Raw genomic sequence first — 14,709 nt, 5'->3', positions numbered from 1 at the left:
AGACTCTCTGGAATATGATAAAGTTAAAGAAGCTGTTCTTCAAAAATACAACATCAATCCTGAGACGTACAGATTGCAATTTCAATCACTGGAAGTAAAACCTGATGAGAATCTAAAAGAACTGTATGCAAGACTGAAAGAGTTATACGGAAAGTGGGTGCTGCCAAAAGAAAAAACTGTGGATGAGGTCAGTGAAATAATCATTTTAGAACAATACTTGAGAATGCCGTCTCCTGAGTTGCAGATATGGATTAAAGACCATAACCCAAAGTCGGCTGCAGAAGCTGCGCAGTTGGCTGACGTGTTTGTGGCTGCACAGAGAAAAGGACAACCATGGAGTCAAACAGCAGGGAAAATGAGGGAGGTTTCAAAACCTGTTCCCCACTACCAAAAGGCAGGGGTGAGTAAACCTCTAAAGATCCAGTCATTGGATGTGCCATCAAGAGCCCCAGCCAAGACAGTGATTTGTTATATGTGTGGGATGGAGGGACACATGAAACCAATGTCCCCAAAGAACTCTACAAAGATGACACAAATGTGTTTTGTGCCCAGACAAATTGTGCACTCTAAAGTGGCGTTGGTTTAAGGATGACCTCAATTGAAGTTGAAGGTAAATAATTAAAGGCTCTCATTGATTCAGGAAGTACTCAAACTCTGGTGCACAGAGACTTTGTTTCAGTAAACGTAGTTAATGTGGAAACAATCATTGTCCACTGTATTTATGGAGTCATCTCCATTAATCGGTCCATCACAAGTGACAACTCATGTTTTCATATCCAACAGCAGACCTGTATATTAAAGTACAAGGCCAACTTTATCTTCTAAATATTGGTGTGGCTGAGAATTTGCCATTTCCAGCAGTGCTAGGATCTGCCAGTGTTGTGTGACTTGTTGAACTCCAGCAATATGGGCACCATTGCATTAACCAGATTTCAAGCTAGAAAGAGAGAGGAGTTTCTGCAACCACTCTGCGCCTTGTCTTTTTATGATGTGGACCTAGAGACCACACCCAGGAAGTCTTGCAAGTCCCACAGGCAGCGACAGCAAGAGAAATTTCGACACACTGCTGAGAAATCATCTTCTATCTCTGAGCCTGAGCTACCTTTGGGGTTTAAAATCCCTGCTAACATCATAGAAATGCAACACAGTGATCCAGCTCTAACATCTTTATTTCAGAAAGTAGAGAGAAACCAACATCCTGAACAAGGTTTGACACCGTGGAGGAATTTTTGCTGAAAGATATCATCCTGTAACCACCAACAGCATTGCAGTTGGTGGTTCCTAGACCAGTCCAGAAGGTGGAGCCATCCTTGGGGCATTCCATTCCATGGGCTGGCCATCTTGAAAAGCACAAGACAATGGCCCGCCTCAGAAAATATTTTCACTGGCCTGGAATCCGATCTAATGTGACTCTGTTCTGCAAAAGCTGCCCTCACTACCAAAAGTCATCTTTAAAAATTCCCTCCAGAGCTTCTCTTCCAGCTTTTGCCAATCATGAATACCCTGTTTAAACGGCTGGGAATGGACATCATTGGTCCCCTAGAAAAAAGTAAATCAGGCAATCGTTATATGCTTGTGATCCTTGATTATGCCACAAAATAGCCCAAGGTCTTTGCTTTGAAATCAATAAAAGCTACAGCAGTTGCCTTCTGTCTCATAGAGCTCTTCTCATGGGTTGGGTTTCCTACTGAAAATCTCACTGAGTGTGGAACTAACTTTCTGTCCACAACTCCTTGGGATTAAGAGCCTGAAGACCACTCAGACAGACGGCCTGACAGAGCACTTCAATCAGACCTTGAAACAAATGTTACGCAAGTTTGTCAATGAAACCGGTACAGACTGGGACCAGTGGCTACCTAACCTTCACTTTGCATATAAAGAAATGCCGCAGGCCTCTACTGGTTTTTCCCAATTTGAATTGCTATATGGCTATGAAGTATGGGATCCCCCATCTCTGTCGAGGGAGACATGGGAGGGTGACAAAGAGAGGCCTCAGGCTGCAAATGTATCTTATGTTGTCCAGATGCAGGAATGACTGGAAAGGATGACAGCATTGGCCCAAGCTCACAAGGAAGACGCACAGAAATATCAGAAAGTCTATATGACCAGTCAGCTCGCCAGAGGTCTTTCAGTCTTGGCCAGAAAGTGCTGGTGCTCCTTCCAAGTGCTGACAGCAAGCTGTTAGCAAAATGGCAAGATCCATATGAAATCCAGACCCAACTGGGACAAACAACCTACTAGACCACCTGAAACATCTGGAGAAGGTGTTGGAGCGCCTCCAATCTGTAGGGTTGACTATTAATCCAGTCAAGTGTGCAATTGCCAAGGCTGAAACTGAGTACCTTGGGTTTGTGATAGGAAATGGAGTGATAAAGCCTCAAATAAATAAAATCATAGCTATAGAGTCCTGTCCTCTGCCTGAGACCAGAAAACGGTTAAGATCCTTTTTGGGTATGGCAGGATTCTGTCATCGTTTTATCCCTCATTTCTCAGTCAGGGCCGCTCTATCAACAGACCTCACTGCTTCCCGAAGCCCCAACAAGATCATCTTGTTGGGGAGGCTAAAACAGCTTTCCAGGACCTGCGGCAATCTCTCAGTAAGAGTCCAGTCCTGTAGAGCCTGATTTTGAGAGAGAGAGACATTATATTCTTCAGACTTAAGCCTCGGAAAAAAGTTTGGGAGCTGTTCTGTTGAAGGGACCACCTGGAGTGCGCCATCCAGTGACTTTTATTAGCCGTAAGCTGTTTCCAAGGGAAGTACAATATTTAACCATTGAAAAACAGGCACTGGCCATCAAATGGGCCCAGGATTCCTTCAAGTACTACCTTCTTGAAAGAGAGTTCACCTTAGAAACTGACCATAAAGCTCTGCAATGGACAGAGAAGATGAAAGATTCAAATGGAAGGATCACACGCTGGTACCTAGCAGTCCAGCCATTTCGATTCACCATTCACTATATCCCCAGCAAGGACAATTCCATTGCAGACTGTCTCTCTCGCTGTCCCAGTGTGTGTGATGGCTGCATTTACACCCTCACAAATGTGGTAACATTTAATCACACTACACACGAGGTTAGTCAATCTCACCACACTTGTATTGTGTTTCTTTAAATCTAGGATTTAATTTGCAGAATAACTGTTTTTTGCACATTTTAGTTACACTGTTGTGTTTTGCTTGATTTAACCTCTGTTTATTTCTAGTTACCTCAGTGTCGGCTGCTCCAGTCCTTCAGGGGAACAAAGAGGTGGAGAAGGGGTGCAGCAAGCCTGAGACTGCAAATTAGTTCATACCACTACTCATCATCAAGAGGGGGTGAGGGAGAATGGGATTTTCCTATGTTAGCTTCAGTTAGGTTTTGTGTGTTCTCCTCTTTGTGTCTTCTATGTGGCCTGATCAGCCAGTATTTAAGTTTCCCCTTTGTCTCATTTAGGTAGGTTTGTTTGTTTGAATCAGTCTGAGTTGAATTCTGTTACTTTGACCTCTTTTATGGGCCCAACTTTGTCATTTTTCATTATTTCCCAAGTTTTCGTTTTAGATTAAATAAAAAAACAATTCTTTTTTAATTTAAACCTGTGCCTGGCTCTCTTTCGACTGCTCGGTCCATCATAAGCCACCACTGCCCATAATAATTAATTATTTTATAATACGTTTACTCTTCAGCCAGATGCTGCTTCTCTTACAGGTGTCATTTATAATTATGGGTTTTGTGTCACACTCTCCTCTTCATCACTGTCTGGCCCACTCTTTGTTTCCACCTAATGGTATGATCCCATATCATACTTATAGTGTGCATGCGCTAACGTGTATGCAGCCTGTTGCAGTTACTCCTCTCGTCATTTTATTTTTAAATATTTCTTTGATTATTTTATTTTACAACATTAATTCTTTTGCACTTTACCAGAAGAGTATCTTCAACATTGACTAAGAAAGTCATTATCTTTTTCTTCGATGCTGAGATACTTTTTTTTTAACTCTGCCGTGCGCAACAACTTGGCCGCATTGTTCACACCAGGGATCAGCTGATTGCACTGAAACTGGCCGGCATGGAGTCCAGATCCACTGAAATCCCAGAGATTTGGAGAAAGACGCATCCCAATGTGTCTTTCCTCCTTATGTTGCAGAGGAGGAAACAAACAGTGGAGGAGAGCAAAAAGGAAGAAACAGAGGCTTATGGAGAAGAGTCACAAGCCATTTCTCCCTTCCTTTACCATGGGCAACAATAGATCGATGGCTAATAAGATGGATGAATTAACATTACTGTCCAGGAGCCAGAAGGAATATCAGGAATGTATTTTACGGACATATGGCTGCACCCGGACATTCCTGATGCCAATGTTAACATTGAGGGCTACCGGACTGTTCGAGGTGATAGGGATTGCACTGAGAGTTGTAAGCGGAAAGGAGGGGGACTTGCCATTCTAGTAAACACCTGTTGGTACAATCCTACTCATATAAATGTCAAGGAGAGAATCTGCTGCCCGGATGTTGAACTGCTGGCGGTTGGTTTTCGTCTGTTTTACCTGCCCCATGAATATTCTCATGTTGTCATGGTGACTGTTTACATTCCTCCCTCTGCTAATCCCATGGTGGCCTGTGACGTCATCCACTCTGCTGTAGCTCGCTTGCAGTGTATGCTTATGTAAAAGATGCGTACAGTTCCTCTCCCCTCCCTCCACTTGGACTGTGGATGGACTGTGGTGCCCCTGAGCCTATGTTACACACCTCTAGTGAAGAGACAGCCTGCAACAACGAGGACAGTGAGAAGAAGGTGGTCAAAAGAGGTCACTGAGACACGACAGGGATGTTTTGAGGCCACTGACTGGCAGTCTTCTCTATGGAGAAGATCGATGAGCTCACCGAGTGCTTAACACATTATATTAACTTCTGTGTTGACTCCATCATCCCTACTGAGACTGTTTATTGTTACCCAAATAAGCCCTGGGTAACAAAGGAGATCTAGACCATCCAGAACAAGAGAGCTTTCAGAAATGGCAACAGGGATGATGTGAGAGTAATTCAGAGGTGCTTGAGGTTGAAGATCAGAAGAGCTAAGGAATATTATAAGAGGAAGCTGAAGAGGAAACTCCAGCAGAAAAACACCAGCAAGGTTTGGAGAGGGATGAGGATTGTCACTGAGTTCAGATCAACAGGCTGTGGAGCGGTTGAGGGCAACGTTGATAGAGCCAACGAACTTAACCTGTTTTTCAACAGACTTAACACTGCGGCCACTGCACCTCCTGCTCACACTCCCGTCAACACCACTGCTGCTGTCCAACAATCCCTCCCCCTCCTCAGAGTCCTTCATCTTACCTTCACACCTTCTTCCCTCCTCTTATACTCAGTGACAATCCCCCTTCAGCCGGTCACCTCTACTTCTACAGGAAACATCACCGCCAAAGATGTTAGAAGACAGTTGGTGAGACTCCACCCTGGCAAGGCTGCAGGCCCTGACGGTGCAGGTGATGCTAATCTGCTGCTCCCAGTTGTAAAAAATTTTTTCCCATGGTTATGAATCATAATACCTGTCCAAAAGTAAAATCCATCTATCCATTTTCTTTAAACCCTTGTCCCTAGTGGGGTTGGGATGGGTACTGGTGCCTATATCCAGCAAACGTTTTGGGCGAGAGGTGGGGTACATCTGGACAGGTCACCAGTATGTCCCAGGGCAGCACAGAGACAGACAGGACAAACAACCATACACACCCAAGGAGAATTTAGAGAGACCATTTAACCTGACAGTCATGTTTTTGGACCGTGGGAGGAAGCCAGAGTACCCAGATAGAACCCACGCATGCACAGGGAGAACATGCAAACTCCATGCAGAAAGACCCCAAGTTGGGAATCAAACCCATGACCTTCTTGCTGTAAGGCAACAGGGCTACCAACTGCGCCACTGTTCAGCCGACATGCTGCCAGTCTGAATAGTCTCTGAGATCAAGGAATCTGCTGCTTCCCTGCCAGCATGCCTAGGTGGCCCCCTTATGGGGGAAAGGTGGGCAGACATATGGCTCCCATATGGGTTTGTCCGTGGGTTCCACAGTGGCCCCACATGGGTTTGCCCATGTAGGGCCACAGCCCACATGGGCCCTACATTGGCCCTAAATGGGCAAACCCATGTGGGGCCCACCACCATGTAGGGCCAATGTAGGGCCCATGTGGGCTGTGGCCCTACATGGGCAAACCCATGTGGGGCCACCGTGGAACCAGCGGACAAACCCATATGGGACCCATCTGGTCTGCCCTCCTTTTCCCCATGTGGGGCCCACCCGGGCATGTTAACAGGGTTACTGGGTACTAAAGATGCATCACTTCAACCCTCTTCCTTTGTTATTCTGATGCTCAGTTTAAACTTCAGCAAGTTATCTTTACCTCAAAGGCACAATTTGTTGGCCGCTGTGGTAATTGGCTCATTTGTGTTAGAAAATTAAACAGATGTACCTAATAAAGTAGGCTTTGAGAGCACATGCTCTTATTCCAATTAAAAAGTTATTTTTATTATCATCTTACGTTCCACTCTGACATACAGTTATCAAAACCCCCACTTTAAACCCAGCTGGCACAACATGTCCAGATTATTTTATCATCCAGTGATGCCTCTGCTGAACTCCGTGCAGGGTGGGCTAAGCCCCCGGTGTTTCAGGATCCTAGCAGCGCCCTGGACTAAGCTGAAGGTCGCTGAGGAGCAGTGCGCATCGGTGTGCGGGGTTAACATTGACAGTGCTGCGGGTTTATTCAACTGTTCTCTGTGTCAGCGCTCAGCTCTCATTATCACAAAAAGCCGATTAGCTGGGTGTGTGCAGGAACAGCTGCTTCTGTCCGGACCCCAGCACCCGAAGACGGCCACAGCAATAACAAGGCAACGATATGAGTGGAAATTGAAATAATAAAAAAAGAGCCATAAAGTGGAGATGATCCGGGCCTCCCTCCCTAATGTACACAATCACCCCAACGCTCCTGCTGGAACAGAGGATAAGAATGACAGTGAATGGTTCTTACCCAGAACAGGATGTTGAAGCCAAAAATGAAGTATTTGATGCAGCAACTGACTTCGTGGCCTTTGAAATGATTCCCCGACATGTTTGAGCATCATCTGCCTGTGGCTGCGAGGAGAAACACGGCCTGCTTCACAGGCTTTGTGCTGGGCGAGAGGGAACAGGTTCGGCGCTCCGGAGATGCATTTCCCTTTGTCCCCTTCCAGTGTCTGCTCAGACCCGCGAAGGAGACATGGCAGACCGCAGAGTGGCCAGCTCACCGACACCGAACCGAATAAAGACCTATCGAGGCGAGTTAGTACCAAACAGTCCAAAAAAATTCTAAGCGCTTCTCCGTTATTCGGGGCTAAATTGCGCCTACAGAGGGAGGTGACGATGCTGGGAAGGTCGTCAGTGATTGGTGGGGAGCATACATTAATAGGAGCGTAGGCCAATCACATTAGAGAAATGTTGAAGCGCTTCCCGTGCTGATCAGAATCATATAATAATAGGAAACCATAACTATTTTCGATCTAGAAAATTAAATTGTACCAGACAAATATTTTACTGATAGAATTTCCGGAAGTAGAAATTATGCTAAGCTGATTTTCAAAGGTTTCCGTGACAAAAACCTATTACCCTTCCCTTTCCATTATTACAAAGTACCATAAGCGCAGCTTTTAGCACTTCTGCTCTACAGCAACGAATTCCACCCTGAGGGTCTCTCCACATGGAGATTGGGTTCTTTCTGTGTACTCCTGTCCTCCACCCCCGCACACTCTCCTCCCACGTCCTCCCGCTACAGTACAATGGAATTTTAGAGGGTCCTGCTGATAATCCAATCTTTTCATAGAGTTGTGTTAAACTAGACAAATCTAAAAACTGAAGGACACCAATCCTTGAGAATTACTGGACTTGGAAGCTATGAATCATAACACAGGATTCAAGTGTTGTAGTTACCGACTGTGCCACTAGAGAGCAGTCACGACATATTGGAAAAGGTTATACAAGCAGGTGCTTTAAGAGACAGACAGACAGACAGACAGACAGATAGATAGATAGATAGATAGATAGATAGATAGATAGATAGATGTGTGAGTTATCCTCACCCTTCTGACTTTGTCTGATTTAGAAATTGAAATTTCAGTTCTTTTGCAAATTAAAATCTGAACAGAGTGCCACCCCTCCGTATTTATCCCCTATTATCTCTGAATGAATGAAATTTAAAAAAAAAAAAAAAAAGCTCAACTGATGATAGCAAATACAGACTCCTACCTTAAGATGAGCATCTTTGCTTTATTATACAGTGTCAAAGACAAAGGAGGTTACACGTAGGGAGAACAATGGTTCTGTGACAATGGTTTAAAGATGACTAAAATGGCTTTAACAAAACCGCTAATGTATTCAGACTGAAGACTGACTTGATCTTCGTCCCTCTCAGATTAGCCTTTAGCTTTAATCTCCAATCACTTGTTTCTCAGACAAGTCAAACTTCATTTTAAATGACAGAAAAATGCATAGTGACTCATTCAAAACAAAATATACTTTTTAGGAATTTCTGCCATCAGATACAAGAGGAAATAAACTATATATTTTTTCCTTGAATTTTCTGTGGTCAAGGTAATGTCATTAGAACTGAAGAGGCCGTACTTCGTAAAGCACCAGTAAGGGTTCCTGCAGAGAGCCTCTGCTCAAACAGTACAGACTCTGTGTCAGCGCCTCATGGAGGACCAAACTCCCACTCTCATCTGTATACCTCAGCTGGAAACCCACCACCTCCAAATGCTGCATAGCCAAAACAGCGGACACATTGAAAACATCGTACCCAGAAGTGGGCCGCTGGTCCAGCGTCAGCTGCCTCTCCTCCAGAGCAGGAATTTCATTCAGATTGTGCAATGATGTAATGATGCTGTGCAGGGTCACAGTGACACTGAGAGGGAATGAATGGAGGGTCTTCCTGTAGAGGATCAACTCTGCACCCAGCATGGACAGGTTCAGGCTGCTAATGTTGAACCAGATCCATCCTTGTGGAGCATGATGGGGTCCTGGGTGATTCAAACAGTAAAATACTGCATTATTCCTTGTTTCAAATAGCTACACAGGCAAATCTATTTGTGGAGGTACAGTTCCACAGCTTCGTCCTTCTTACATGATAATGGTATTAAAATGTTTTCCTACTATAAACATCTTTCTTACCATCAACACTTCTAAAACTCTGCACCAGGATTCCATCTGATCTTCCAAAGTCTTGAGCTTCCAGTGACTCCAGATGTTGATAGATCCTATTCATGTAAGGATGAGGTTTAGCCTGATGACTCGCCGACACTTTCTTGATATGCAGCATTTCTAAGATAGCTTTGCTGAGCCCTTGAGTCACTTCTGCATTCCTGCGTTGCTCCTTCAGCAACAAGCCTTTGACAGAGAACATCAGAAGGAAGATCAGGCTTACATGAAAACCCCCAAAATGCACTCCTCTGACCATCCTGAGCCAAAATTATTTTTCAACCCGTCTGGTATGATAGAATGTTTGAGCTAGAATTGGACTTCTGCTAGCCTCCACTCTGGCAGACCAGTTTACACGTCTGAGCTCCAGCAGTCAAGCATAAACCACAGGGGCTGTCGTGACTTTCTGCATCAGTCCACTGCTGAAGCAGAGGAATGTTATTCCTCCTTGACAAACACTCTCCGTGTGTTCCTGTGCAGAGTGCTTAGAGATTCAGATGAACACATCTGAATCTCAACACTATTATGTACAATCCCTGCCATAGCAACAACAGGTTTTTGTTTTCAAGTTAGGGTCTGGGCTACATGAAAATCAAGGAAGAGAGTAAACAATAAATCAAATTGCTACAGATACAAAACCAATAAACAGTTTAACTCGTTCTTCTGTGGTAAATCAACAAATCTTCTGAATAGTGTTGGAGGTTTGTTCAAAGGGTAACTTGAATCTTTGTTACATTACACAGATAGATAAGTTGACCAGTAGGGAGGTTAACTGCGCCATTTGTGTTTTCTTAATCACTCATTCCAGGTAATTATGTTGCACTGAATGTCAGTAATTTATGTTGTCAGTCACTGTAACAAGGCGACCGTTTGCGGTTGGATTTTACGGTGCAGAAGATTACGAGAGGTAGAGTCAGGTGGAAACAGCAGTTGGTTTATTCTCCTCACAGCATCAACACACACTCAATAATCATCCTCACACAGGTGAAACTACAGGCTTAAATAGTCTCAGCTGTGTTGGACCAAACCACCTCCAATTCACAAGGGGATCTCACTTAACAAATCTCCACCTATTTAAATAAAATACACTTTATTAAATATAAACATTTAAATTTACTTTTTATAAATATTTTATATTTTATCTTACACCAAATGAAACACCACAAAAACCCATAAACAATTATCTCCCCACACTTTTCAATGGCCTCTCTCGGAACCTATAAATGGTGTCTGGACCCCCGGGGTTGTATTTGTCCATACACCCTGGAGAGGACACAGAAAAGACAGGTGAGTCACTCAATATCAGCACTCCACACCTAACAGATTATGCACAAACATTTGCTCAGTTTTACCCACCAGTAGCTCATTGCTCTGAGTAACAATTATCCTCCCTCCACAGGCAACCACCTCACTTTCCAATGAGGAGCAGCTGTGCAGAGCCCAGAACAAAAGGCTACATGCTAATTACTAAAATATTCAATAAATGCAATTAAAACTTCTCGTGTGCAAATTGTTATTTATGTGCAAATCTCTGCTTAAAGTGCAGTGCTAAATAAAGTGCTTGTTAATAAAGTGCAAAAAGTGCTTTTAAAGTGCTAAACAGTGACTTAATAAAAAATAGACCCAGTAATGAAGCTCTCTTCATTACAGTCACGTTTGCCAGTCTGTTAGTTTGTTAGTAGTTTCTATGACGACATGACATGGCCAGGTTTTTGGTCTTATCTTTGGCAGTAAAGGTTTAAAAATCAGCCTCTGTCGTCTTCTCCTCTACAGTGAAAAGTTTGACTGGCCTAACAGGTCAGATCTGCACATTTGCAGTTAATATTTTCCCCACTGTTGACAACTCAGGGACTTTCTTGCTATATTTAGTGACATTTCAGACAAAAAAAATTGGTATTGGTCAAAATCAAAATCGGCAGGTCAGGCTTTATAAAGATCAGTAACCGAGGATCGCCCAGAAAACTGCAGTCGATGCAGCCCTACTTAAGATGGAATACATACACACATATTCATAACATTCTTTGATTAAATTAATTTCTATTCAGTATAACTCCAATAGCTAAACATTTAATTTATACCAGGTGAGTCTCTCCCCTGAGAAAGTGATAGCTAAACTAAACTAGCTCGAATTGTTTTCCCTGCGTGATAGCAATGCGCTTCGTAAGGGGTCCGCTAATAAGATACATTTTTACAACACTGTTGTAACTCATCTTCCGTTCCTTCTGTTGCCAAGCTGCCGCTCCACAACATAAACAACGGAAGCTCTCATCAAAATAAAAGCATCAAATCAAAAACCGGAAGTTGGCCATAAACTACACAAAACAAAACAAAATAAAGACAACTATCTCCAAAAGGGAATACAACAAATAAAGAGTGTCATGAAGTGGTGAGTTTGTAGTGGCCAGAATGAACGGCGAGACCCAGATGACGGTGATGATGATGAAGATTATTTAATAAACAGAGCTCAAACACAGTCCAACATAGGCGGCACGGCAGAGAGTTACCACACAGCTAATCACCAGTAGCAACTGAAAAACTAAGGACTGAATAAGAGAGCTAAACCAACACAGGACTTTACAGTTCGACTGTGATGGCAGGCAGACAAATGACATACGACAAGGACCCGACAAGAGACAAAGACAACAGGTGGGTTTAAATACAGAGGGAGGGTAATCAGGTAACTAGACACACCTGGGAAGCAATCAAAAGGGAAGACAGGACGGAAACAGGACTAAACACAGAAAACCTCAAAAATAACTACACAGAAAAACACAGAACATGTTACGTCAATTCGCGTTTCCCCATCAGATACGGTTCCCCCTTTGTCTTCTTGCCGCTCCGCCCCGCCCACGCGGCAAAATACGCACGTGCTCGTGATCATAGACATATAAGGATGCTTATATTATGTCTATGCTCGTGATGAGCACTGAGAAAGCGTGCGCGTAGCAAGCACACGCTTGTTCGGCGCGCTTATCTGGGGAACTACGGACACCGTGAAAGCTCAAATAACATGCTTCGGCAAAGTTGTCACACTTTCTTCACGTTTTTGCGTGAAATTAATAATAATAATTATTATAATATGCATAATATATATATATATATATATATATATATATATATATATATATATATATATATATATATATATATATATATAATGCATATTATAATTATAATTAAAAAAAAAAAATTCCCCTCTCACCCTCCGTGGGTGGTCTCTTTCATCCTCTGAGCTCGGGTCCTCTACCAGAGGCCTGGGAGCTTGAGGGTTCTGCGCAGTATCTTGGCTGTGCCTAGAACTGCACATTTCTGGACTGAGATGTCTGATGTTGTTCCTGGGATCTGTTTGAGCCACTGCTCCAGTTTGGGGGTGACTGCCCCGAGGGCCCCGATGACCACAGGCACCACTGTGGTCTTCACCTTCCAGGCCTTCTCCAGTTCCTCTCTGAGGCCCTGGTATTTCTCCAGTTTCTCATGCTCCTTTTTCCTGATGTTGTGGTCACTTGGTATTGCTACATCCACCACAACGGCTTTCCTCTGTTCTTTATCCACCACCACAATGTCCGGTTGGTTCGCCATTACCATCTTGTCTGTCTGGATCTGGAAGTCCCACAGGATCTTAGCTCGGTCATTCTCCACCACCTTTGGGGGTGTCCCCCATTTTGACCTCGGGGCTTCCAGTCCATATTCTGCACAGATGTTCCTGTACACTATGCCCGCCACTTGGTTATGTCGTTCCATGTACGCTTTCCCTGCCAGCATCTTGCACCCTGCTGTTATGTGCTGGACTGTCTCAGAGGCCTCCTTGCACAACCTACACCTTGGGTCTTGTCTGGTGTGGTAGATCTGAGCTTCTATTGCTCTGGTGTTTAGGGCCTGTTCCTGGGCGGCCAGGATGAGGGCCTCCGTGCTGTCCTTGAGTCCAGCTTTCTCCAGCCATTGGTAGGATTTCCTGATATCAGCCACTTCAGTTATTTGTCGGTGGTACATCCCATGTAGGGGCTTGTCTTCCCATGATGGTTCCTCCAGCACTTCGTCCTCTGTTCCCCATTGCCTGAGACATTCGCTGAGCACATCGTCCGTTGAGGCTTTGTCCTTGATGTATTTATGGATCTTGGATGTTTCATCCTGGACAGTGGCTCTCACACTCACTAGTCCTCTGCCTCCTTCCTTACGGCTCATGTACAGTCTCAGGGTGCTGGATTTGGGGTGGAACCCTCCATGCATGGTTAGTAGCTTCCGAGTCTTAACATCCGTGGCCTTCATCTCTTCCATTGGCCAGCTAATTATTCCGGCAGGGTATCTGATTACTGGTAAGGCATAGCTGTTTATTGCACGGATCTTGTTCTTGCCATTGAGCTGGCTTCTCAGGACTTGCCTTATTCGTTGGAGGTATTTGGCTGTGGCTCCTTTCCTTGTGACCTCATCGAGGTTGCCATTTGCTTGCTGTATTCCCAGGTACCTGTAGCTGTGCTCTATGTCTGCTATCGTTCCCTCTGGGAGTGAGACCCCTTCTGTGCGGACGACCTTCCCTCTCTTTGTAACCATCCGGCCACACTTCTCTAGTCCGAATGACATCCCAATGTCAGTGCTGTAGATCCTGGTGGTGTGGATCAGTGAGTCGATGTCTCGTTCGCTCTTGGCGTACAGCTTGATGTCATCCATGTAGAGGAGGTGACTGATTGTGGCCCCATTCTTAAGTCGGTATCCGTAGCCAGTCTTGTTGATGATTTGGCTGAAGGGGTTCAGGCCTATGCAGAACAGCAGTGGGGACAGAGCATCTCCTTGGTATATGCCACATTTGATGGACACTTGTGCAAGTGGTTTGCAGTTGGCTTCAAGGGTGGTTTTCCACAGCCCCATCGAGTTTGCAATGAAGGCTCTTAGAGTCCTATTGATGTTGTACATCTCTAAGCATTCAATGATCCAGGTGTGTGGCATTGAGTCATAGGCTTTCTTGTAATCAATCCAAGCGGTGCACAGGTTGGTGTGTCGGGTTTTGCAGTCTCGGGCGACTGTGTGGTCTACAAGGAGTTGGTGTTTGGCTCCTCTACTATTTATGCCGATGCCCTTCTGTGCCGTGCTCATGTATTTATCCATGTGTCCGCTTATCTTAGCCGCTATGATGCCTGACATGAGCTTCCATGTTGTAGAGAGACAGGTTATTGGCCGATAGTTGGATGGGACTGAACCCTTTGAGGGATCCTTCTGGATCAGGATTGTGCGCCCTTCAGTTAACCATTCAGGGTGAGTCCCATTCTGTAGCAGCTGGTTCAGTTGAGCTGCCAGTCGCTCATGGAGGGCAGTGAGTTTCTTTAGCCAGTAGGCATGGATCATGTCAGGCCCTGGTGCTGTCCAGTTTTTCATACCCGAGACTCTTTCTTGGACATCTGCCACAGTGATGGTTACCGGGGCTTGTTCAGGGAGGTTGCTGTGGTCCTCTCGTAGAGAGGTTAGCCACTGTGCCTTGCTGTTGTGGGACGCCTCCCTTTCCCATATGCCTTTCCAGTATTG

At 44.6% G+C, this 14,709-nt stretch overlaps 2 protein-coding genes and 1 pseudogene across 3 annotated transcripts in view; 1 reads left to right on the top strand and 2 right to left on the bottom strand.

Moving 5' to 3' along the window:
- The window catches only part of tspan5a (tetraspanin 5a), a 41,151-nt gene extending 33,548 nt beyond the window's left edge, over window positions 1–7,603 (bottom strand). For both annotated transcript variants that reach the window (XM_088015789.1, XM_088015790.1), the window contains exon 1: window positions 6,998–7,603. In XM_088015789.1, the coding sequence (XP_087871915.1) occupies window positions 6,998–7,078 (81 nt within the window). In that variant the 5' untranslated portion in view covers window positions 7,079–7,603. The remainder of the gene's footprint in view (window positions 1–6,997) is intronic.
- LOC148153850 (uncharacterized) lies at window positions 4,648–6,665 on the top strand (annotated as a pseudogene).
- A 206-nt stretch (window positions 7,604–7,809) lies between the features above and the next one.
- On the bottom strand, window positions 7,810–9,648 carry LOC106911357 (uncharacterized). Its single transcript, XM_014978140.2, has 2 exons — window positions 9,169–9,648; window positions 7,810–9,017 (listed from the first exon to the last, which is right to left on the bottom strand). The coding sequence occupies exons 1-2, from the start codon at window positions 9,452–9,454 to the stop codon at window positions 8,602–8,604; spliced, it is 702 nt and encodes a 233-aa protein (XP_014833626.1). The 5' UTR covers window positions 9,455–9,648; the 3' UTR covers window positions 7,810–8,601.
- Between the last annotated feature and the right edge of the window lie 5,061 nt (window positions 9,649–14,709).

The sequence above is a fragment of the Poecilia mexicana genome, unplaced genomic scaffold (assembly GCF_051168715.1).
Source record: "Poecilia mexicana isolate PSO_F unplaced genomic scaffold, ASM5116871v1 scaffold_18, whole genome shotgun sequence".
Taxonomy (NCBI): domain Eukaryota; kingdom Metazoa; phylum Chordata; class Actinopteri; order Cyprinodontiformes; family Poeciliidae; genus Poecilia; species Poecilia mexicana.
Note: the sequence above shows the minus strand (reverse complement) of the source record. Positions and strands in the feature narration are given on the sequence as shown.

What these genes read in the sequence shown, in the direction of transcription:
- LOC106911357 (XM_014978140.2), bottom strand. Translation starts at nt 9,454, where the DNA reads ATGGTCAGAGGAGTGCATTTTGGGGGTTTTCATGTAAGCCTGATCTTC. An exon ending in GAGTTTTAGAAGTGTTGATG is followed by an intron (nt 9,018 to 9,168) that starts GTAAGAAAGATG and finishes TGAATCACCCAG; the next exon opens with GACCCCATCATGCTCCACAA.